Below are 25,869 nucleotides of genomic sequence, written 5' to 3'. Positions count from 1 at the left end.
AGTATTATTAATTTTTTATTTTTATTAAAAATGAATATTGTAGATTGGGAATACGAGACTTATATTGGATATTTAACGTAAAATTTACTTTCAGCTTACGAAATTAAGTAATATTATTTTAAATAAAGAAAAATTAACGCCGAACTTAAGTTAGATATACGAAAAAATAAGTAAGCTTTTAAAATACAGCAAGAGCTTGAGAATAAAATAGAATATCAGAAATAATAAATTACTGGATTATAGAAGGATAAAATCATTGTTAGATAAAATGGGGCCGAAACAGTCGTACCTACATTAATTTATGAATTAGCATTGTACCCAACTTTAATTAAATTTGTTTAAGATAAAATAGAGTATTTAAACAGCAAACTTTATCAAAATTCACATTTGCTAAATTAAAAATAGTTACAAATAGAGAACGATTACTACATTTATATTTTAAAGTAATCATTGGAATAAAATTAACGTTTTATAAATATTTCACTCATTGACAGGTTTATAATAAAAAATGAAAAATATTTACCGATATTGAATAATGTAACTCCAACAAATTTAAAAATTTATAATTTTATTTAGCATAATAAAATATTTTTCGAACTGTTTGTAAAGTAATTTGCGTATGTTGAGTAATTAACACTTAGGAATGACACTTTTCTAGAAAAGTTTAATATCCTACAATATAAAACAGTTTCTACATCTTCTCTAGGGTATTATTTCTTGAATAAATGGAGTAAATAGTTCGAAATAAAACTAAAAAATTATTTAGATAATATAATTAACGAAACTAATGTTGAGGAGACAAATTTATGTCTTTTTGCATTGCATTGTTGGTAGGGTAAAATCTTTTCTAATTTTGGAGTAAATGTTTTAGAAATTTAAACTTAGACTTGGATTATATAATGATTATATAATAGTATATTTATAATGTTTTTTAATGAAGTCAGCCTAATAGTTTTTAAAAAATGAATTAAGAGAACCTTTATCAGATCGTAGACCTAAATCAAGAGTATATGAGCAACGATACGTAAAAGAGTACACATAAAAAGAGATTAACTAAATTAGGGAAACTTTAGTTTTACCTATCTCTCTTAGATCAAAATAATTACCGACAGAAAAAGGCCAAAGTAGATATAAATCTAATATATCATGGAATTTTAGCGAAAAGCTTGCGGAACTTAGAAAGTTAAGTTCAAATATCTGATTTCTACCTATTATGTAATTACGTATATATAATTATATTACCGTAATTTCGTTCCGCAAATATGGATATTTTTGCAACTATCAAGCGTATTTCTTCTCATGAATCTGTTGATGGAGTTCTTATACTGCAAGATGACGGTAACGTTTTACATTCAAGTTTTGAATAAGATGCTGATACTTCACGTTATGCTAAGTTGGTATTACCATTAGGAATGCTTGCATGTTCTTCAATTCGTGACGTTGATCCAGTTAATGAACTTTAATATGCTCGCATTGGGTCAATGAATAAAGAAATTAATATTGTGCCATAAGGTAAATATTTCGTTGTAACTGTTTGTTCCGTAACTGACCAAGAGTGAAAAAATAAAAATCACAGACATGTTAAATAACTATTAACTAGCTTCCCCGGATGTTTGAGAGCGGTTCTCTAATTCTCATCAATAATAGTTTCAGCGGAGTCTTCATATGTTTATAATTATGAATATTGAATTCTATCAATTTATGAATTTATAAATTTTCGCAGCCTAGCCTTAAATGTAACACGCTTAAATACAATTGCAATAATAAGCAAAACTAGAATAAATATCGGTATAGCGATAAATATAGTAACAACTTAATATAAATTCTTAGACTCAGGAAGTATTAATTATAATTCCTCTTCAATTTTAAGATAATATGCCACAATTTTAAATTATGCTGGAATCAAGTTAACAGAATGCATTTATGCTGATACTGGCATATGTTAGTATGGAATAATAATATTTATTCTTGCTTCCTCGTCGTTAATATCCGTTAATTGATATCTGACGTTAGTATATTTTTAAATAGGACAATCACGTGATACATTTGGTATAACTGTTATACTTATAGAGTATTAATATATAATAAGATCCTTGAATCCTATGAAACATCCTGTGATTGCTAATAGATAAATCATTCTGAAGGAAAATAAGTAATTGTGTAATAATATATAATTAATAAAATACCATACATATTTCTAGTTTCATAGTTTCTGACAATATGAATTAATATGATAATAAAGTATATTTCCCACTATTTTGAGAATTGTACAATTAATTAAAAATGCATACTTTCATATAAATTTCAGATTAAATAACTAGCTATTATAAAATTAATAGAACAACTTAATAACGCAATCTAATGTCAAACACTTTTAATTAATATTTTTCCGAATTTTAGAATAGAAAATATTAAAAATATAATGTAAAATATAACTCACTCAAGCAAAGCTTCTCCTAAACTTTACCACTCATTCTTAATTTTTGGTCGCATTTGAAGTAACTTATCCTGCATGTCCTCTGCGACTGCTTATACAACTTCATAACCTGCAGTCTTAATATGATTATCTTCATCCGATTCAGCAATTTTAAACATGTTTTATTCAATCTTTTAAAATCTTTCTAGCATTAACCCACGTTCGATTTCCATCTCGATCTTTGCCATTTCAGTTTATGACGCTACTTTGATCAAAAATTCTTATAATTTTTCTTAGTCCTAAGTCATACTTATTGCCTAGGTAAATTGCTAAGAAAGAGTATTTTTAATTTGGTTCTATATGACAGATTTCTGCCGTTCAAACTATGACATTTATACATTTCTTCTTTTAAGCTCACTTTGCATCACACTTACAGCCCTAAGAGCTCGCTTTTAGTCAGCTTTTTAACTTAATTATGCTAGTTCATACATCCGTTTATCAGGTGAAATTTATGCGGTTTATACTTACCTAATATTTAAAGTTTAATTATGATTGAGTGATTTTGGTTGGGTATTTATTTATTTGTTCTTTAAGCGAAGTTTTAGCAAAAGACGAGCTTTATCCTATTCTTGGCGTTTTTCTTCCTCAATCCTAACCTCTTCCTTGATTCTGGCTTCCTCCTCATTGATTAATCTTTACGCTTCCGCTTACTAGGATGCTAATATATCTAGTCGTTCGGCTTCTAATTTCTATTCAAGCTCCTGTTGAATCCTTTCCCGTTCTAGCTTCTCAGCTAACTTCTTAGCATTATATGCAGCTATTCGTGCTTATTCCGCCAAAAAATCATCACGTAATTTTTTTTATGCGACGTAAGTATGCTAAATCGTTTAAATAGGCGGTTGTAGTGTAGTAAGCTTAGATCCATCACGATAATATGATTTAATTATATCTTAATTCATGTTATATAGAATTTATTATTCTATAATTTAAGGATTGAACTCCTACGGATAGAGATTATTTTATTATAAACACAATTTGTCATGAATATAAAGTCTAAATGATACCTCATCATTCAGAATTCTTTCTATAAAAAATTATTTATTTATTAATGCAGATTTAATTTCTTAGGATGTAAATCTATATTCTTCTTCAATATATATCCCATCTTAGTAAAAAATTACAAATAAATTAACTCCTTTTTTAGTAAGTTGGACCAGACTTTTCCCATTAATAGTTAAAAGTTTTAAAAGAGATTGTTAATTATCATAATGTGAGTATAAGATAGGTTAATCTTGAATATTACCAAGTGCAAGATTACCAGTTCCGATGTCAAAATTTTAAAAATTAAGTTCAAACTTGCTTGGGCTAACAAAACATAAACGGACTCCTGGTTTAACAAAATAGAATCCAGCGGCACAAGCTGAATCATATTGGTCGACTAAATCTTTAAAACCTTATTCTGAAGATTTTTATTCTGGAGTAACAGTCTGTAAAACAAATGTTGCTGTAGTATTCCATATATCAAATGGATATTTGCTCGTATCTAACGATTCAATTGCATTATACTCAATTGTAAATTGCTTTAGAAGCTTAGGATTTTCTGTTTTCATTGCTGGTTATTAGCATTAAAAATATTTAAGGTTTTACTCGACTATTGAATTATTGCGTTCGTATACATAACGTGATAAAAAACCCAATGAGTTAGCAAATATATTAGAATATAAAACTACACCTTCTATTGTTTTAAACTATTATTTTTTCTAAGTATAACTAAAAACCATGTTATCTATCATAGCATAAAAATGTTTAGAAAATTTAGGATCAATATCATTAATGTTGAATAGTGATTATTTTACGTATGGTTTTGTGATTTTTAATTTTGATGTAAATATTGTTACTTTGTGAATTTTACCATCAAAATTAAACCGAAGAATTAATTTAATTAAAATTTCATCTACTAAAGGTATTATAAAATCAGATAAATTACCTTATCTATCACCTAGATTTGAAGTTAAAAACATAATTCCTGCTTATATTTCGATTGCCAAAAACTACCAGATAGAAGACTTTATTTAGAATAAATAAAGATTAGGAGAGTTTAATTAACAGTACGGAATTTAGAAATACTTTGACAATTACAACTCAGAGATAACAAAATCTAATTATACCTGTTATTTCCCATTCTGTACGATAATCGACTATAAATCACGTTTTTATAGAGAAATTTAAGTATTTTGCAAGAAATGATTTTACTGTTTATGATAATAAACTCCATCTTAAAGATCAATTAAGGTTAGTCTGGCAACCACAATCGGGTTGTAAACTTAACATTAAAATTAAAACTCTAACGTCCCGACGCTCTGAATTGAAGTTAACTAATAAACTTAAGAGCTATAGAAAGAACTCTCTGATGTGTGAATTAAAACTTAAAATTAATAATCAGTTGAACCATTTTTATTAATAGCTTTTTAAGTATTAAATTTGCAAATAGCCGAATACATTTTTAGTTTATCATACATTTATATATAAAATATGATAATATAAAAATAAATATGAAATTAATTTTATTGCGTCTTTCCATGAATGATTAACAGAATTACCGTCGGACATCACTGGCGACAAAATTTATAATGATTTTCAATTATTTATAATATATCTTTAATAATAATAAGACTTTATTCATTTTATTCAATAATACATCAGCATACATAATTTTATTACATTTAAAGAAAATTCATTCAACGAACCCAACCATAGACCTAGCTCCCTAAAGCTAAACAGTTCAAACTTATTAATATTACAACAGCTATCCAAAATATAACAGTTCGGGTCTTTTTAATTTAAGGTTATATAACAATTTATTCTTCTATTAAAGGCTATTCTTGGTTCTATGAATATTCTCCTTAACCTTCGTCAAGTAATACCTATTCTGCATCATCTATGACGTTAATTTAATGAATTGGTGTTCTACCGATTTTGTACCATAGCATAACACCACTTAAGCCGTATAAAACAATACCTAAAAGGTTAGCAGTAAAGCTTTGAATTTCATCAATCCCATTTAAAAATGAGCAGATAATAAGGCAGATTATAGTAACTATAAAACCAATAAGATTAAATTTTAAATATCCTTTCTTTGTATTCACATTGGCATCGATTTTAAAAAAATCAGCTATAGATTTTCTTATAGGATAAAGCATGCATGGGAAAGAAACAAAGACTACCAAAGAAAATAACAATTCTATTACAGTTGCCGATATGTCACCCGTAAAGGCGAGCAATACATTAGATTATATTGAAAAACATCCATAATCTATTTAATTATTGCTCTAATCCATTTCGCAATGCGAATTAAATAATAACACACCAACTAAGCCAAATCCAGTATAAACTGTAAATGCAATTGGAATTGTTATATAAAACACGGCTCGCTTTATTTCTTTCACAGTTTATTCAACAGTAAGACCGAAATCATGAACATATTCTCTCATAATGCATGGAATTGTTGCTGACATGGAATATAAAGACATAAACATGCATATAAAGCTAAACACCGTAAAATAGTCATTATTTAAGGGCATGACTTATAATCTTGGCTATGAATGAGGTTAACCTAAAATATTACCGGTAGATTACCAGATAATAAATTAAATTAGGACATAAAATACTGTGAAAAACACGAAAATAATACAAAAGCTGGAAATAAAATTAAGCAGTTTAATGGTTTTTAGCAATGTTAAAGGGTACATTATACAGAGCGTACAAATAAATTTTAACCCAATTTTCCAACCTTTTTCTTTAAGCATAGTAAGGCCAAAAAGTGTACTAAATGCATCAGCTATAGAATCAGCTGATACGGCTATGTAACTTACTGGAAGCAAACAAAAAATAATACTGAGATCTAACATAAATATCCAATATTTACCATAATGAGCAGATATCATATTTGTTAAAGTTTTATATCTGCATTTATTTACTTCTTGTTGTTTTATGATAAATACAAAGCAGAAACCTGAAAACAATGCAGCAATGATATTAAATAATATAAAATAGACGATACCTATTTTAATAGCAATTTGTGGTATTGCTAATAGTCCAGACCCAAAACAGCAGTTAAGAAATGTGAATGAAATCTGAACAGAAAGTGGAAGTTTTATCTTCATTTTGTGAATCAATATTTAATGTTAATATTATTTATAAGAACTAATTGTAACAAAATATGAAAATATTTAAAAATTAAAGAATTATTTATACATATTAAAACCATTTGTTCTCATAAATTAGTAAATATATTTAAAAACTTTAATAAATGATTTTCTCTGAAAAGCAATATGTATGTTAAATAAAGACGATTATAGTTGAAATACTAAACTTAATAAAATAACGATTAATAATCTTCAATAATAAGTATAATAATAAATGGATTTCCTCATTTGTTAGGCATCTTATTAAACTTATTTACATTATTATTTAAGTGTTTTCTTCGGCTGATCATTAATACCCAATAAATAACTGGTTCTTTAACATTTAAAATCAATATTCTCATTCTAGTATATATTCCATCATCACTACTTAGGAGCAACCAATTTCTCTAGCTATGCAGTTTAGTTTTATATTTCTACTTTTTCGCCTTAAACTTCGTCCTAAACAACGCCTCTTTAAGTGCCCTAAGACGCAGTTTTAGCCACTTTTTCATATAGTTTTTGATCCTCTAAATATTTAGCTCTTATACTCTCCTTAAATGCCATCTTATCGTTAAACTATCCAGTGATGTCTTTTTCTCGCTTAATTTTACGATCGATAAAATCTTTCTCATCATTTTCGCAATCATTAATAAATTGTAAATCGACGCGATCCATCTCATCATTATGCTCTTTTTCGAGTTGTTCTCGCATCCTGATTTATTACAGTAAGAATTCTTCTTCTTCTTTCTCGTAATCTTCAATTTCCATCATTTACTAATTCACAATTCTTTTTATTGCGTAGTTTTAATTCTTTTTAGCTAGTTACAGTTTGCTTTACATTTACATCATCTGTTCCTCGAATTCTAGCTCAATTTGTTGCAATTTCTACTAATTTTGCTGCACTAAAATTGCAATTTAGCGATTCTTCTCGTCGATTTTATGTGAATTTGCTAGCTTTAGTTGGATCAAAGACTCGTCAATTTTTACTTCTCTATGAACATTTGCAGTTGCTTTAGATAACACTGGCATGCCGGGTCTATGAGTTTTTCGAGGTGATCGACCATTACCTTTTCCCATTCTGTGCTTTAGTTACATGAGTTTTAGTTGCTCTAGTTATCTTACTCGTTCAGCTTCTGCCAATCTAGCTTCTTCTGCTAATTGTTCTTCTTACAAACGAAGTCTCTCTGCTTCTTCTTGCTATAATCGCTCGAGCTCCAATCGTTCTTCTTCAAGCTTACGAAGACGTTCGTCTTCTAATCTAGCAAGCTCCTCTTCTTCTTAACGCTTTTTCTCCAATTCTTAACGTTTAATCTCCTCTTTAGCTTTGCGCTTATCTTCCTCGATTTAAAGTCTATCCTTCTCTTCTGCAATAAACTATTTCAGAGTTTTTGTAGTCTTCAAGAGTTCATTGCAAAACTGTGTTGATCTAACCTTTGAACCAAAGTAGTCAATATACTTTCTTGGATCAAATTAACGTACATTAAACTGCCTTTATGCAAATGAAACTCTCGAGCTGAGAGATCCTCGAATAACTGACTATCGTGAGTCATCTAATACAGAACCTCTAGCAGTTTAAGATCCATTTTATTCATCACCTAATATTGATTCTTCGGGCATTGAGGGGGCTGTAAGTTTATTCTTTTCACAATAAATTAAATCTTAGACATATAAACGTAAACAGGCATTTAGTGAAATTTATTACTACAAAAATGGCAACGATTGTTTTGCGTTATTCTCAATTTACGATTTTGTGAACATTATATTCTTAATAGTATAAGGTTAATTTAACTCATAACTAATAGTATGAACATTGATACCTTTTCCTGATGCTGCTACAAAGGATTTTGCATTGTTCACCAAAAATTTCATCACAGAATTATAATTAGCTCTATGCATTATTTAAGTAAATTATTTATTGTCTTATACTTTGCATATTGCCAAATTTCCTGTTCCGATATCAAAATTTTAAATACAACTAAACAAGTTAATTACTTTGTTATGAATGAGGGTAAATCCAAAATCAACTGCCTACCTCTTTATTTTTACTGCAGCAAAACCAACACTTTTGGTAACTGCACACAGATCAGTATAGTTTACTTCTTGTGATTTTTCTTGCGTCGGGAATGTTTAAATCACAAAAAAAATCGATAGATTTAGCTTAAATTGCTCGTAATTAGCAGCTAATCCGACCAAATCATCAACAAATTCTTGTTCATTTTATAGTATTTTTTAAATTTTTTTGCTTTCAGAATAGTCTAAAAGTGGCAACTAGTTGAAACGAGGGTAATTTATGTCCAATAGTTTCGGATTCTTGAACAAAACATATCTTTATAAAAACCCAGGCTTAATATTCTCATAAACTTTAATTTTATTATCATTATGCCCTTTAAACTCCTCAACGCCTTGCGAAATGATCAAACATAACACGTCAATTAAAGCGAAAAGTTAGGAGTCAAAATTACAATCAACGTCGCTAATCTCAAATAGGGCCCCTTTTATCAACGCCTGCGAGTTCATAACCTTTGAATTGGCCAAAGTCACCACATGCTGCACGCCGTACAGGTTCATTATGTAAACGAGCTTTATGATGAATTCTTTAGCAAAAGGTATCATAATCTTGCCCAAATCACCCTGAATCGACCCCAAATGCTTCACAAATTTCATATTTTCTGTCTGCACCTCAATCGCAAAATGCGTGCTAAACTGGCATCCGGAAAGCGGCATTTTGAAGTCCTAGTAGTTCAGCTCGCAAATCGGCAGGCACGTCATAGCGTCAAACTCGTAGTTCGAGACCAGGCACTCCGTCATGATCACTGTTTTGCCGGACCTGAACTCAATCATCTGGCGGTCTGGAACGAACTGGAACTGCGAGGTAGCGTGAAAGTATATGATATGTTTCTGGACCAGCTGGTTGTCCGTTAGCTCCAAAAGCGTGAACTGCAGAGTCAAAACCGGGTTCGGCTTTAACATTTGGAACGGAAACTCGATGACAGACTGCGTGTTCGTGACCGCGGTCATGACGGATCCTGACTCGTAGTAAAGGTCCTCGTCTACGACAATTATCGCTTTCGTCATAATGTGCGATGCGGATGCTTTAAAATTTGCAGATTTCGTGTCAAAGCCTACTAGGATGTTGAAAGTTGTCATTATGCGGAAAGGCTAAATATAAATAATATTATATAAATTAAATAATAATATAAATTTTTGGGATAAAATGATTTACTGTGATGTTTGCTTGTATTATTGACATGGTGCGCTTAGCTGTTTATTTCATTATATTTACGTGATTTATGTGTTGGGATTATTAATTTAGAAGAACATGAATGAATTATTTATTTAAATATAGTAAATATAATATAAATAATATTAAACTGTTTTAATATGTATATTACTATTTATTAAAATATAACGTTTTAAATTAGGTATAATATTTTAAGATAATAGAGTATATTTTATGATAGTTTTAGAATATCCTTACAATAAGTTAAACTATTCATTAACTAAAAAATCAGATTTAATATTCACATATCATCATTTACTTTATAATCTTAATTACATTTATATATAATAAATATTAATTTCAAGCAATGTAGTACAATAAATTATGACTTTATAGAGTAAATGATAAAATGGAGATATAAAATTTCGATGTTATCGTAGAGTAAATATGATCTTTCGCCAATGCTTAAAATTATATTATAATGCGAACAAATTATTATCTACACTAATAATTAACATGTAGAAGTTAACAGCCATTTTGCTTCTTGGTTTTCAAGTTAATATGGATTCTAAAAAGTTTTAATTTCATAGTTTATCGTATGCAAAATAAATAAATAAATAAGAACATATTTTGTTATATGAATGATTGTACGTTTTTTTGAATTTACTAATAATATTTAGCATTAAGTTTCAAAGAAAGATTACTTTTTTTTGAAAAATAAAACAATCTATCACTAAAAATTGTTAATAATAATAATTAGTAATAATATCACCAATTATTTATAAAAATTTCTAATAACTAAAGTTATTTATTTGTGTAAATACATATTTTTATTAAATTGGTTACCTTTTAAGTATGATGATAATATTAATTAAATGATACGAATTACATATATAAAACACTATCAATTCATATTACTATATATAAAATTTAGCAATATTGATGCTAATAATAAGATTATATTTATATAGAAATTAAAAAATAAATACAAAAAGTTCTACGAAATGATATAATAATTTGTATTTCTTCAACAACATTATTTAAAATTTATCATTAATTTTATGAACTAATTTATGTATGTGGAAAGACAATAGAATAGTGATATAAGTTCTTACTTAAGTTGCACTTTTATTAAAAAAATTGTAGTAAATGATTACTATAAATATTTTAATAGTATAATCCGTTATGTCATATATAATAATATCATACATATTGATAATTTACACGGATATTATATTCATATTAATTTATATCAAAAACACTTTATTATTTTCTAGAAATTACAGAAAAATTATGATGGTTTATAGTAGCAAGTAATTATCATAAATAGTAAATATATAAGCATAAAGATCAAAAGAATTAAAAATTATTATTTTAACCCTGAAATTGTATGACTGTTGACATTTTTATATTTCAAACATACACATATTCGCATATAGTTGTTTAACTACTAATAGAGATTTTCTATATAAATTTGGCAATAGACTTTTCATAATATAAAAATAACTCTAGTATATTTACCTGTATTTGGGTATATCGAGTTTATCTTTAATCTATCTACAAATCAAGGTTAAAATTGTCTAAAAGGTATTTTTGGATGATGATAAAAGCATATAAGAATAACAGACAAGTTTAAGACTGCACATAATTTCATAGCACACCGAAATACTTAAGAGTATATGATAGTTACTATGGTTTGTTCATAATACAAATTGATATTATTGGGTATACAGGTTAATTTTGAATATCTAATTTTTCAAGTATATTTACTACTAATGACCATTTTCATGTTACATCATGTAAGGTTTGAATCTATTAGTAAGAATAAATTAATATTTTTATTCACACAACGTATAATTATCTAGTATTAATGTAAAGCAGTTTGATAGTTTTAAATGTTTTTACTGATGAAACGATGATAATTATCTTAATGGAGAAACATGCTAAAATTAGTATTCATTGAACGAATAACACAACCAATTGTATAATGAGTATTTTTATATAAATTAATAAGTTATATTGTTAGAGTTTGCAAACAGCTATACCATAATTATATTACAAAATTTGTTCAGTTTTTGGTTACTTTATTTAAAGTGCTATCTTACAAATCTATAGTTTCGATAGGGAAACTTTAGCCCTTCTTACTAAAAATATTAATATAGCATAACTGAGTAAATTGTTAATTTTCTTAGCTATTCAATCAATAAATATTTGGTCTGCTATGTTTATTATGTTAAGGGGTATAGTTCCCTCACGGCTTCGGTTTGGTGAAAAACTCAATTATTAATTCATTACATCAAATATAAATAAATCTAGCTAACTTGTTAAAAATTAATACCCGTAATAAATTCAACAAAAGTACTCATAATATTTATGATAGTTTTTGGCTGTTAGTGAGAATGATAAATAATTTTATAGTATATAATACAATAATATAATTTAAATTTTTAAAGAATGACTCAGTGACACTATTTATATTTTTGATAATCAGTCAATATCCTTTATACGCATATTACATTGACTATTATAGATAATATGCTAGTACTATTTAGTGAATATCCTACACTCGAGTAAGTTAGTTAGTGGATTACCAGTAAAATACCTACTTATCAATTTCAACGAGTAAGGTTTATGATCTGATGCTTAAGAATGCGAGACGGTACAAGATCACACTGCGAGAGTTAGTGATTCATTGCCTCAAATATGTTACTTATAAAAGTAACATATAATGCTATATATGATTTGAAGAGATCGTTTATACAACAAATGTAAATTATTTATTACTAGGGTAGCCTTAATTAGTATAATGTTTGTATGCAAATATATAATATAGTGATAATACCTCTTACAACACTATATTGCAGCAGTAACGCAACAACCAAGAGAAGTCAAAGCTCATCAAAAAGCAAGAGTCTAAATCACATATGGACATATGACCTAGGATAATCCTATAGCACGCTAGCCTTTTGCCTGGGTTTGCTTGAAATGAAGATGTGCATTTAAGCTATTTGTTCTATTTAAGATTAATTGTTAATAGATGGTTTTAGACAGCAAAACTATTGCAAACTCTTATTTCATTAAGTACAAGACGATGCCTCGGTTGCCAATAAGTTTTGATATTGGGTCCTACATTCTTGGGTATGGAAGCACAATATTGGACTTAGTGTATTCTGCTATAAAATAATACTTTCGGTACAATATTGGTAGTAAGTTCTTATAGTAGTAATACTAGCAGTAATTCTATATTACCTTTCACATATCAATATCACATATATTTAATATATGGGTAGAACTTAGCGAAGCAGATATACTAGATGGGGAGTATGCTTCTGCCGGTAGGCACTTAGCACGCCTGTAAGAATAAATGGCTGGGAAGTTTGGACATAAAGGTATCAGCTGGCTTTCTAATGTTTGCTTTAGCCGGTGGCGAGGATAGCGCTAGCTGGTGGTCAGGACCCAGCGAGGTAGCAATACCGTAATTTATTAAGAATAGGACTGAGATTATGCTAGCTTAGGACTTCCACATTTTGGTGCTACGAGGCTGAGTCGATGCTGTTGGCATAGTGAATAATGGCTTAACCTTCATATTTGGCATAGCTGGCTGCTACTGAACTGGGTACCACTAGTACTGGTACCCCAAGTATTTCCATAGATAGTGCTAAGGTAGGCGTGAGTGGTACTGGGATAGTGCTTGATGACAATGCAATACTATAGTATATATAGTAATATCTTAATTGGAGTTTAGTAGTATATATGCATTGGGAGTGGTGCTTGTAAGGATATTTAGTATATTACTATTGTATCTATATAATATACTACTATGCTTACTAATATATATTCACTTATGAGCCCAGGTGCAAAGTACACTAAGAAGGCTATTCTCACTAGTAATGCAAGCACAGGCTATGCCGAAGACTGCTTGTATTTTATCTTTAATAACTATCTGCTACTGAACTGGGTACCACTAGTACGGTACCCCAAGTAGCTCCATAGACAGCACCACGGTAGGCGTGAGTGGTACTGGGATAGTGCTTGATGAGTATGCAATACTATAGTATATATAGTAATAACTTAATTGGAGTTTCATAGTATATATGCATTGGGAGTGGTGCTTGTAAGGATATTTAGTATATACTATTGTACTTATAGAATATACTACTACCCTTAATAATATATATTCACTTATGAGCCCAGGTGCACAGTAGCCTAAGAAGGCTATTCTTACCTGTAGAGTACAAGCACAGGTTATGCCGAAGACTGTTTGTATATTCTATGTGTAATACCTGCCTGCTACTGAAGTGGGTACCACCAGTACGGTACCCCAAGTATTTCCATAGACAGCACCACGGCAGGCGTGAGTGGTACTGGGATAGTGCTTGACGACAATACAATACTATAGTATATATAGGAATATCTTAATTGGAGTTTAGTAGTATATATGCATTGGGAGTGGTGCCTATAAGGATATTTAGTATATTACTATTGTATTTATAGAATATACTACTATGCTTACTAATATATATTCACTTATGAGCCCAGGTGCAAAGTACACTAAGAAGGCTATTCTCACTAGTAATGCAAGCACAGGCTATGCCGAAGACTGCTTGTATTTTATCTTTAATAACTATCTGCTACTGAACTGGGTACCACTAGTACGGTACCCCAAGTAGCTCCATAGACAGCACCACGGTAGGCGTGAGTGGTACTGGGATAGTGCTTGATGAGTATGCAATACTATAGTATATATAGTAATAACTTAATTGGAGTTTAGTAGTATATATGCATTGGGAGTGGTGCTTATAAGGATATTTAGTATATACTATTGTATTTATAGAATATACTACTATGCTTACTAATATATATTCACTTATGAGCCCAGGTGCACAGTACACTAAGAAGGGTATTCTCACTAGTAGAGTACAAGCACAGGTTATGCCGAATACTGATTGTATTATATCTTTAATACCCGGATGATGCATAATCTATCAAAAATGATATTTTGCAGTCTCACCCGGTATGCTGCTTAAGACAGAAGCATAGGGATGGATGAGTTTTAAATGGTAACGACGACTCGCAGGATGAGTTTTACCAAAGCGAGGTCAGCGAGAGTGTGGCTATCAGGGTGACGAGATGGCGCTAGCTGGTAGTCAGGACCCAGCGAGGTAGCAATATCATAATTTATTAAGAACAGGACTGAGATTATGCTAGCTTAGGCCTTCCACATTTTGGTGCTACGAGGCTGAGTCGATGCTGTTGGCATAGTGAATAATGGCTTAACCTTCATATTTGGCATAGGTGGCTGCTAGTGAAGTGGGTACCACCAGTACTGGTACCCCAAGTAGCTCCATAGACAGCACGAAGGCAGGCATGAGTGGTACTGGGATAGTGCTTGACGACAATACAATACTATAGTATATATAGGAATATCTTAATTGGAGTTTAGTAGTATATATGCATTGGGAGTGGTGCTTATAAGGATATTTAGCATATACTATTGTACTTATAGAATATACTACTATGCTTACTAATATATATTCACTTATGAGCCCAGGTGCAAAGTACACTAAGAAGGCTATTCTCACTAGTAGAGTACAAGCACAGGTTATGCCGAAGACTGTTTGTATATTCTATGTGTAATACCTGCCTGCTACTGAACTGGGTACCACTAGTACGGTACCCCAAGTAGCTCCATAGACAGCACGAAGGCAGGCGTGAGTGGTACTGGGATAGTGCTGGATGATTATACAATACTATAGTATATATAGGAATATCTTAATTGGAGTTTAGTAGTATATATGCATTGGGAGTGGTGCTTGTAAGGATATTTAGTATATTACTATTGTATTTATAGAATATACTACTATGCTTACTAATACATATTCACTTATGAGCCCAGGTACAAAGTACACTAGGAAGGGTATTCTCACCTGTAGAGTACAAGCACAGGTTATGCCGAATACTGATTGTATTATATCTTTAATACCCGGATGATGCATAATCTATCAAAAATGATATTTTGCAGTCTCACCCGGTATGCTGCTTAAGACAGAAGCATAGGGATGGATGAGTTTTAAATGGTAACGACGACTCGCAGGATGAGTTTTACCAAAGCGAGGTCAGCGAGAGTGTGGCTATCAGGGTGACGAGATGGCGCTAGCTGGTAGTCAGGACCCAGCGAGGTAGCAATATCATAATTTATTAAGAACAGGACTGAGATTATGCTAGCTTAGGCCTTCCACATTTTGGTGCTACGAGGCTGAGTCGATGCTGTTGGCATAGTGAATAATGGCTTAACCTTCATATTTGGCATAGGTGGCTGCTAGTGAAGTGGGTACCACTAGTACTGGACCCCAAGTATTTCCATAGACAGCACCACGGCAGGCGTGAGTGGTACTGGGATAGTGCTTGACGACAATACAATACTATAGTATATATAGTAATATCTTAAATGGAGTTTAGTAGTATGTATGCATTGGGAGTGGTGCCTATAAGGATATTTAGTATATTACTATTGTATTTATATAATACATTACTATGCTTAATAATATATATTCACCTATGAGCCCAGGTGCACAGTACACTAAGAAGGGTATTCTCACTAGTAGAGTACAAGCACAGGTTATGCCGAATACTGATTGTATTATATCTTTAATACCCGGATGATGCATAATCTATCAAAAATGGTATTTTGCAGTCTCACCCGGTATGCTGCTTAAGACAGAAGCATAGGGATGGATGAGTTTTAAATGGTAACGACGACTCGCAGGATGAGTTTTGCCAAAGCGAGGTCAGCGAGAGTGTGGCTATCAGGGTGACGAGATGGCGCTAGCTGGTAGTCAGGACCCAGCGAGGTAGCAATATCATAATTTAGCAAGAATAGGACTGAACTTATGCTAGCTTAGGCCTTCCACATTTTGGTGCTACGAGGCTGAGTTGCGGCTGTTGGCATACTGAATAATGGTTTACTCTTCATATTTGGCATAGGTGGCTGCTAGTGAAGTGGGTACCACTAGTACGGTACCCCAAGTAGCTCCATAGACAGCACCACGGTAGGCGTGAGTGGTACTGGGATAGTGCTTGATGAGTATGCAATACTATAGTATATATAGTAATATCTTAATTGGAGTTTAGTAGTATATATGCATTGGGAGTGGTGCTTATAAGGATATTTAGCATATACTATTGTACTTATAGAATATACTACTACCCTTACTAATATATATTCACTTATGAGCCCAGGTGCACAGTAGCACTAAGAAGGGTATTCTTACTAGTAATGCAAGCACAGGCTATGCCGAAGACTGTTTGTATATTCTATGTGTAGTACCTGCCTGCTAGTGAAGTGGGTACCACCAGTACTGGACCCCAAGTATTTCCATAGACAGCACCAAGGTAGGCATGAGTGGTACTGCATAGTGCTCGATGACTATACAATACTATAGTATATATAGTAATAACTTAATTGGAGTTTAGTAGTATATATGCATTGGGAGTGGTGCCTATAAGGATATTTAGTATATTACTATTGTATTTATAGAATATACTACTATGCTTACTAATATATATTCACTTATGAGCCCAGGTGCACAGTACACTAAGAAGGGTATTCTCACTAGTAGAGTACAAGCACAGGTTATGCCGAATACTGATTGTATTATATCTTTAATACCCGGATGATGCATAATCTATCAAAAATGGTATTTTGCAGTCTCACCCGGTATGCTGCTTAAGACAGAAGCATAGGGATGGATGAGTTTTAAATGGTAACGACGACTCGCAGGATGAGTTTTGCCAAAGCGAGGTCAGCGAGAGTGTGGCTATCAGGGTGACGAGATGGCGCTAGCTGGTAGTCAGGACCCAGCGAGGTAGCAATATCATAATTTAGCAAGAATAGGACTGAACTTATGCTAGCTTAGGACCTCCACATTTTGGTGCTACGACCCTGAGTTGCGGCTGTTGGCATACTGAATAATGGTTTACTCTTCATATTTGGCATAGGTGGCTGCTAGTGAAGTGGGTACCACTAGTACGGTACCCCAAGTAGCTCCATAGACAGCACGAAGGCAGGCATGAGTGGTACTGCATAGTGCTCGATGACTATACAATACTATAGTATATATAGTAATAACTTAATTGGAGTTTAGTAGTATATATGCATTGGGAGTGGTGCCTATAAGGATATTTAGTATATTACTATTGTATTTATAGAATATACTACTACCCTTACTAATATATATTCACTTATGAGCCCAGGTGCACAGTAGCCTAAGAAGGCTATTCTTACCTGTAGAGTACAAGCACAGGTTATGCCGAAGACTGTTTGTATATTCTATGTGTAGTACCTGCCTGCTACTGAACTGGGTACCACTAGTACGGTACCCCAAGTAGCTCCATAGACAGCACGAAGGCAGGCGTGAGTGGTACTGGGATAGTGCTGGATGATTATACAATACTATAGTATATATAGGAATAACTTAATTGGAGTTTCATAGTATATATGCATTGGGAGTGGTGCTTATAAGGATATTTAGCATATACTATTGTACTTATAGAATATACTACTATACTTACTAATATATATTCACTTATGAGCCCAGGTACACAGTAGCACTAGGAAGGGTATTCTCACCTGTAGAGTACAAGCACAGGCTATGCCGAATGATGTTAGTATATTCTATGTGTAGTACCTGCCTGCTACTGAAGTGGGTACCACCAGTACGGTACCCCAAGTATTTCCATAGACAGCACCAAGGCAGGCGTGAGTGGTACTGGGATAGTGCTTGATGAGTATGCAATACTATAGTATATATAGTAATAACTTAATTGGAGTTTCATAGTATATATGCATTGGGAGTGGTGCTTGTAAGGATATTTAGTATATACTATTGTACTTATATAATATACTACTATGCTTACTAATATATATTCACTTATGAGCCCAGGTGCACAGTACACTAAGAAGGCTATTCTTACCTGTAGAGTACAAGCACAGGCTATGCCGAATGATGTTAGTATATTCTATGTGTAGTACCTGCCTGCTAGTGAAGTGGGTACCACTAGTACGGTACCCCAAGTAGCTCCATAGACAGCACCACGGTAGGCGTGAGTGGTACTGGGATAGTGCTTGATGAGTATGCAATACTATAGTATATATAGTAATATCTTAAATGGAGTTTAGTAGTATGTATGCATTGGGAGTGGTGCCTATAAGGATATTTAGTATATTACTATTGTATTTATAGAATATACTACTATGCTTACTAATATATATTCACTTATGAGCCCAGGTGCACAGTAGCCTAAGAAGGCTATTCTTACCTGTAGAGTACAAGCACAGGCTATGCCGAATGATGTTAGTATATTCTATGTGTAGTACCTGCCTGCTACTGAAGTGGGTACCACCAGTACGGTACCCCAAGTATTTCCATAGACAGCACCAAGGCAGGCGTGAGTGGTACTGGGATAGTGCTTGACGACAATACAATACTATAGTATATATATAATATCTTAAATGGAGTTTAGTAGTATGTATGCATTGGGAGTGGTGCCTATAAGGATATTTAGTATATTACTATTGTATTTATAGAATATACTACTATGCTTACTAATATATATTCACTTATGAGCCCAGGTGCACAGTAGCACTAAGAAGGCTATTCTTACCTGTAGAGTACAAGCACAGGTTATGCCGAAGACTGTTTGTATATTCTATGTGTAATACCTGCCTGCTACTGAAGTGGGTACCACCAGTACGGTACCCCAAGTATTTCCATAGACAGCACCACGGTAGGCGTGAGTGGTACTGGGATAGTGCTTGATGAGTATGCAATACTATAGTATATATAGTAATAACTTAATTGGAGTTTCATAGTATATATGCATTGGGAGTGGTGCTTGTAAGGATATTTAGTATATACTATTGTACTTATAGAATATACTACTACCCTTACTAATATATATTCACTTATGAGCCCAGGTACACAGTAGCACTAGGAAGGGTATTCTCACCTGTAGAGTACAAGCACAGGCTATGCCGAAGACTGTTTGTATATTCTATGTGTAGTACCTGCCTGCTAGTGAAGTGGGTACCACCAGTACGGTACCCCAAGTATTTCCATAGACAGCACCAAGGCAGGCGTGAGTGGTACTGGGATAGTGCTTGACGACAATACAATACTATAGTATATATAGGAATATCTTAATTGGAGTTTAGTAGTATATATGCATTGGGAGTGGTGCTTATAAGGATATTTAGCATATACTATTGTACTTATAGAATATACTACTATGCTTACTAATATATATTCACTTATGAGCCCAGGTGCACAGTACACTAAGAAGGGTATTCTCACTAGTAGAGTACAAGCACAGGTTATGCCGAATACTGATTGTATTATATCTTTAATAACTATCTGCTACTGAAGTGGGCACCACTAGTACGGTACCCCAAGTATTTCCATAGACAGCACCACGGCAGGCGTGAGTGGTACTGGGATAGTGCTTGACGACAATACAATACTATAGTATATATAGGAATATCTTAATTGGAGTTTAGTAGTATATATGCATTGGGAGTGGTGCCTATAAGGATATTTAGTATATTACTATTGTATTTCTAGAATATAACACTATACTTACTAATATATATTCACTTATGAGCCCAGGTGCACAGTACACTAAGAAGGGTATTCTCACTAGTAGAGTACAAGCACAGGTTATGCCGAATACTGATTGTATTCTATCTTTAATAACTATCTGCTACTGAAGTGGGCACCACTAGTACGGTACCCCAAGTATTTCCATAGACAGCACCACGGCAGGCGTGAGTGGTACTGGGATAGTGCTGGATGATTATACAATACTATAGTATATATAGGAATATCTTAATTGGAGTTTAGTAGTATATATGCATTGGGAGTGGTGCCTATAAGGATATTTAGTATATTACTATTGTATTTCTAGAATATAACACTATGCTTACTAATATATATTCACTTATGAGCCCAGGTACACAGTACACTAAGAAGGGTATTCTCACTAGTAGAGTACAAGCACAGGTTATGCCGAATACTGATTGTATTATATCTTTAATACCCGGATGATGCATAATCTATCAAAAATGGTATTTTGCAGTCTCACCCGGTATGCTGCTTAAGACAGAAGCATAGGGATGGATGAGTTTTAAATGGTAACGACGACTCGCAGGATGAGTTTTACCAAAGCGAGGTCAGCGAGAGTGTGGCTATCAGGGTGACGAGATGGCGCTAGCTGGTAGTCAGGACCCAGCGAGGTAGCAATATCATAATTTATTAAGAACAGGACTGAGATTATGCTAGCTTAGGCCTTCCACATTTTGGTGCTACGAGGCTGAGTCGATGCTGTTGGCATAGTGAATAATGGCTTAACCTTCATATTTGGCATAGGTGGCTGCTAGTGAAGTGGGTACCACTAGTACGGTACCCCAAGTAGCTCCATAGACAGCACGAAGGCAGGCATGAGTGGTACTGCATAGTGCTCGATGACTATACAATACTATAGTATATATAGTAATAACTTAATTGGAGTTTAGTAGTATATATGCATTGGGAGTGGTGCCTATAAGGATATTTAGTATATTACTATTGTATTTATAGAATATACTACTACCCTTACTAATATATATTCACTTATGAGCCCAGGTGCACAGTAGCCTAAGAAGGCTATTCTTACCTGTAGAGTACAAGCACAGGTTATGCCGAATGATGTTAGTATATTCTATGTGTAGTACCTGCCTGCTACTGAAGTGGGTACCACCAGTACGGTACCCCAAGTATTTCCATAGACAGCACCAAGGCAGGCGTGAGTGGTACTGGGATAGTGCTTGATGAGTATGCAATACTATAGTATATATAGGAATATCTTAATTGGAGTTTAGTAGTATATATGCATTGGGAGTGGTGCTTGTAAGGATATTTAGTATATTACTATTGTATTTATAGAATATACTACTATGCTTACTAATATATATTCACTTATGAGCCCAGGTGCACAGTACACTAAGAAGGGTATTCTCACTAGTAGAGTACAAGCACAGGTTATGCCGAATACTGATTGTATTCTATCTTTAATAACTATCTGCTACTGAAGTGGGCACCACTAGTACGGTACCCCAAGTATTTCCATAGACAGCACCACGGCAGGCGTGAGTGGTACTGGGATAGTGCTTGACGACAATACAATACTATAGTATATATAGTAATATCTTAAATGGAGTTTAGTAGTATAGATGCATTGGGAGTGGTGCCTATAAGGATATATAATATATTACTATTGTATTTATAGAATATACTACTACCCTTAATAATATATATTCACTTATGAGCCCAGGTACACAGTACACTAGGAAGGGTATTCTCACTAGTAATGCAAGCACAGGCTATGCCGAAGACTGCTTGTATTTTATCTTTAATACCCGCATGATGCATAATCTATCAAACATGATACTCTGCAGTCTCACCCGGTATGCTGCTTAAGACAGAAGCATAGGGATGGATGAATGTTAGATGGTAACGACGACTCGCAGGATGAGTTGTACCAAAGCGAGGTCAGCGAGAGTGTGGCTATCAGGGGTGACGAGATAGCGCTAGCTGGTGGTCAGGACCCAGCGAGGTAGCAATATCATAATTTATTAAGAACAGGACTGAGATTATGCTAGCTTAGGCCTTCCACATTTTGGTGCTACGAGGCTGAGTCGATGCTGTTGGCATAGTGAATAATGGCTTAACCTTCATATTTGGCATAGGTGGCTGCTAGTGAAGTGGGTACCACCAGTACGGTACCCCAAGTATTTCCATAGACAGCACCAAGGCAGGCGTGAGTGGTACTGGGATAGTGCTTGACGACAATACAATACTATAGTATATATAGGAATATCTTAATTGGAGTTTAGTAGTATATATGCATTGGGAGTGGTGCTTATAAGGATATTTAGTATATACTATTGTACTTATATAATATACTACTATGCTTACTAATATATATTCACTTATGAGCCCAGGTACACAGTAGCACTAAGAAGGGTATTCTCACTAGTAGAGTACAAGCACAGGTTATGCCGAATACTGATTGTATTATATCTTTAATACCCGGATGATGCATAATCTATCAAAAATGATATTTTGCAGTCTCACCCGGTATGCTGCTTAAGACAGAAGCATAGGGATGGATGAGTTTTAAATGGTAACGACGACTCGCAGGATGAGTTTTACCAAAGCGAGGTCAGCGAGAGTGTGGCTATCAGGGTGACGAGATGGCGCTAGCTGGTAGTCAGGACCCAGCGAGGTAGCAATATCATAATTTATTAAGAACAGGACTGAGATTATGCTAGCTTAGGCCTTCCACATTTTGGTGCTACGAGGCTGAGTCGATGCTGTTGGCATAGTGAATAATGGCTTAACCTTCATATTTGGCATAGGTGGCTGCTAGTGAAGTGGGTACCACCAGTACGGTACCCCAAGTAGTTCCATAGACAGCACCACGGCAGGCGTGAGTGGTACTGGGATAGTGCTTGACGACAATACAATACTATAGTATATATAGGAATATCTTAATTGGAGTTTAGTAGTATATATGCATTGGGAGTGGTGCTTGTAAGGATATTTAGTATATTACTATTGTATCTATATAATATACTACTATGCTTACTAATATATATTCACTTATGAGCCCAGGTACACAGTACACTAAGAAGGGTATTCTCACTAGTAGAGTACAAGCACAGGTTATGCCGAATACTGATTGTATTATATCTTTAATACCCGGATGATGCATAATCTATCAAAAATGGTATTTTGCAGTCTCACCCGGTATGCTGCTTAAGACAGAAGCATAGGGATGGATGAGTTTTAAATGGTAACGACGACTCGCAGGATGAGTTTTACCAAAGCGAGGTCAGCGAGAGTGTGGCTATCAGGGTGACGAGATGGCGCTAGCTGGTAGTCAGGACCCAGCGAGGTAGCAATATCATAATTTATTAAGAACAGGACTGAGATTATGCTAGCTTAGGCCTTCCACATTTTGGTGCTACGAGGCTGAGTCGATGCTGTTGGCATAGTGAATAATGGCTTAACCTTCATATTTGGCATAGGTGGCTGCTAGTGAAGTGGGTACCACTAGTACGGTACCCCAAGTAGCTCCATAGACAGCACGAAGGCAGGCATGAGTGGTACTGCATAGTGCTCGATGACTATACAATACTATAGTATATATAGTAATAACTTAATTGGAGTTTAGTAGTATATATGCATTGGGAGTGGTGCCTATAAGGATATTTAGTATATTACTATTGTATTTATAGAATATACTACTACCCTTACTAATATATATTCACTTATGAGCCCAGGTGCACAGTAGCCTAAGAAGGCTATTCTTACCTGTAGAGTACAAGCACAGGTTATGCCGAATGATGTTAGTATATTCTATGTGTAGTACCTGCCTGCTACTGAAGTGGGTACCACCAGTACGGTACCCCAAGTATTTCCATAGACAGCACCAAGGCAGGCGTGAGTGGTACTGGGATAGTGCTTGATGAGTATGCAATACTATAGTATATATAGGAATATCTTAATTGGAGTTTAGTAGTATATATGCATTGGGAGTGGTGCCTATAAGGATATTTAGTATATTACTATTGTATTTATAGAATATACTACTACCCTTACTAATATATATTCACTTATGAGCCCAGGTGCACAGTACACTAAGAAGGGTATTCTCACTAGTAGAGTACAAGCACAGGTTATGCCGAATACTGATTGTATTATATCTTTAATACCCGGATGATGCATAATCTATCAAAAATGGTATTTTGCAGTCTCACCCGGTATGCTGCTTAAGACAGAAGCATAGGGATGGATGAGTTTTAAATGGTAACGACGACTCGCAGGATGAGTTTTACCAAAGCGAGGTCAGCGAGAGTGTGGCTATCAGGGTGACGAGATGGCGCTAGCTGGTAGTCAGGACCCAGCGAGGTAGCAATATCATAATTTATTAAGAACAGGACTGAGATTATGCTAGCTTAGGCCTTCCACATTTTGGTGCTACGAGGCTGAGTCGATGCTGTTGGCATAGTGAATAATGGCTTAACCTTCATATTTGGCATAGGTGGCTGCTAGTGAAGTGGGTACCACTAGTACTGGACCCCAAGTATTTCCATAGACAGCACCACGGCAGGCGTGAGTGGTACTGGGATAGTGCTTGACGACAATACAATACTATAGTATATATAGTAATATCTTAAATGGAGTTTAGTAGTATGTATGCATTGGGAGTGGTGCCTATAAGGATATTTAGTATATTACTATTGTATTTATATAATACATTACTATGCTTAATAATATATATTCACCTATGAGCCCAGGTGCAAGCTATCACTAGGAAGGCTATTCTCACTAGTAATGCAAGCAAGGCTATGCCGAAGACCGTTTGCATTCTATCTTTAATACCCGCATGATGCATAATCTATCAAAAATGATATTCTGTACTCTCACTCGGTATGCTGCTTAACACCGAAGCATAGGGATAGATGAATGTTAGATGGTAACGACGACTCGCAGGATGAGTTGTACCAAAGCGAGGTCAGCGAGAGTGTGGCTATCAGGGGTGACGAGGATAGCGCTAGCTGGTAGTCAGGACCCAGCGAGGTAGCAATATCATAATTTAGCAAGAATAGGACTGAACTTATGCTAGCTTAGGACTTCCACATTTTGGTGCTACGAGGCTGAGTTGCGGCTGTTGGCATAGTGAATAATGGCTTAACCTTCATATTTGGCATAGGTGGCTGCTAGTGAAGTGGGTACCACTAGTACTGGTACCCCAAGTATTTCCATAGATAGTGCTAAGGTAGGCGTGAGTGGTACTGGGATAGTGCTTGATGACAATGCAATACTATAGTATATATAGTAATAACTTAATTGGAGTTTAGTAGTATATATGCATTGGGAGTGGTGCTTGTAAGGATATTTAGTATATTACTATTGTATCTATATAATATACTACTACCCTTACTAATA

The 25,869-nt window shown here is 33.8% G+C and overlaps 8 protein-coding genes across 8 annotated transcripts; 2 read left to right on the top strand and 6 right to left on the bottom strand. All coding sequences in view use genetic code 6, as the record gives it.

Annotated features, from left to right (window-relative positions):
* Nucleotides 1-934: 934 nt before the first annotated feature.
* Nucleotides 935-1,201, top strand: SS50377_25615 (uncharacterized protein; the record flags this gene model as incomplete). The annotated part of the gene is made up of 1 exon (XM_067909447.1): nt 935-1,201. One exon carries the CDS (start codon nt 935-937, stop codon nt 1,199-1,201), a length of 267 nt encoding a protein of 88 aa, XP_067762203.1.
* A 61-nt stretch (nt 1,202-1,262) lies between these two features.
* SS50377_25614 (Dynein light chain roadblock-type 2) lies at nt 1,263-1,559 on the top strand (the record flags this gene model as incomplete). Its single annotated transcript, XM_067909446.1, has 1 exon — nt 1,263-1,559. One exon carries the CDS (start codon nt 1,263-1,265, stop codon nt 1,557-1,559), a length of 297 nt encoding a protein of 98 aa, XP_067762202.1.
* An 11-nt stretch (nt 1,560-1,570) lies between these two features.
* On the bottom strand, nt 1,571-2,137 carry SS50377_25613 (Transmembrane domain-containing protein; the record flags this gene model as incomplete). Its single annotated transcript, XM_067909445.1, has 1 exon — nt 1,571-2,137. One exon carries the CDS (start codon nt 2,135-2,137, stop codon nt 1,571-1,573), a length of 567 nt encoding a protein of 188 aa, XP_067762201.1.
* Nucleotides 2,138-2,436: 299 nt separating this feature from the next.
* Nucleotides 2,437-4,917, bottom strand: SS50377_25612 (uncharacterized protein; the record flags this gene model as incomplete). The annotated part of the gene is made up of 1 exon (XM_067909444.1): nt 2,437-4,917. The coding sequence occupies one exon, from the start codon at nt 4,915-4,917 to the stop codon at nt 2,437-2,439; it is 2,481 nt and encodes an 826-aa protein (XP_067762200.1).
* Nucleotides 4,918-5,154: 237 nt separating this feature from the next.
* On the bottom strand, nt 5,155-6,579 carry SS50377_25611 (Amino acid transporter family protein; the record flags this gene model as incomplete). Its single annotated transcript, XM_067909443.1, has 1 exon — nt 5,155-6,579. The coding sequence occupies one exon, from the start codon at nt 6,577-6,579 to the stop codon at nt 5,155-5,157; it is 1,425 nt and encodes a 474-aa protein (XP_067762199.1).
* Nucleotides 6,580-6,981: 402 nt separating this feature from the next.
* On the bottom strand, nt 6,982-9,747 carry SS50377_25610 (uncharacterized protein; the record flags this gene model as incomplete). The annotated part of the gene is made up of 1 exon (XM_067909442.1): nt 6,982-9,747. One exon carries the CDS (start codon nt 9,745-9,747, stop codon nt 6,982-6,984), a length of 2,766 nt encoding a protein of 921 aa, XP_067762198.1.
* A 5,996-nt stretch (nt 9,748-15,743) lies between these two features.
* Nucleotides 15,744-16,121, bottom strand: SS50377_25609 (uncharacterized protein; the record flags this gene model as incomplete). Its single annotated transcript, XM_067909441.1, has 1 exon — nt 15,744-16,121. One exon carries the CDS (start codon nt 16,119-16,121, stop codon nt 15,744-15,746), a length of 378 nt encoding a protein of 125 aa, XP_067762197.1.
* Nucleotides 16,122-16,415: 294 nt separating this feature from the next.
* Nucleotides 16,416-17,234, bottom strand: SS50377_25608 (uncharacterized protein; the record flags this gene model as incomplete). The annotated part of the gene is made up of 1 exon (XM_067909440.1): nt 16,416-17,234. The coding sequence occupies one exon, from the start codon at nt 17,232-17,234 to the stop codon at nt 16,416-16,418; it is 819 nt and encodes a 272-aa protein (XP_067762196.1).
* Between the last annotated feature and the right edge of the window lie 8,635 nt (nt 17,235-25,869).

The sequence above is a fragment of the Spironucleus salmonicida genome, chromosome 6 (genome assembly GCF_000497125.1).
Source record: "Spironucleus salmonicida strain ATCC 50377 chromosome 6, whole genome shotgun sequence".
In the NCBI taxonomy this organism is placed as follows: domain Eukaryota; phylum Fornicata; order Diplomonadida; family Hexamitidae; genus Spironucleus; species Spironucleus salmonicida.
The sequence above is the reverse complement of the archived record's forward strand: the minus strand, read 5'-3'. Positions and strand labels throughout refer to the sequence as shown.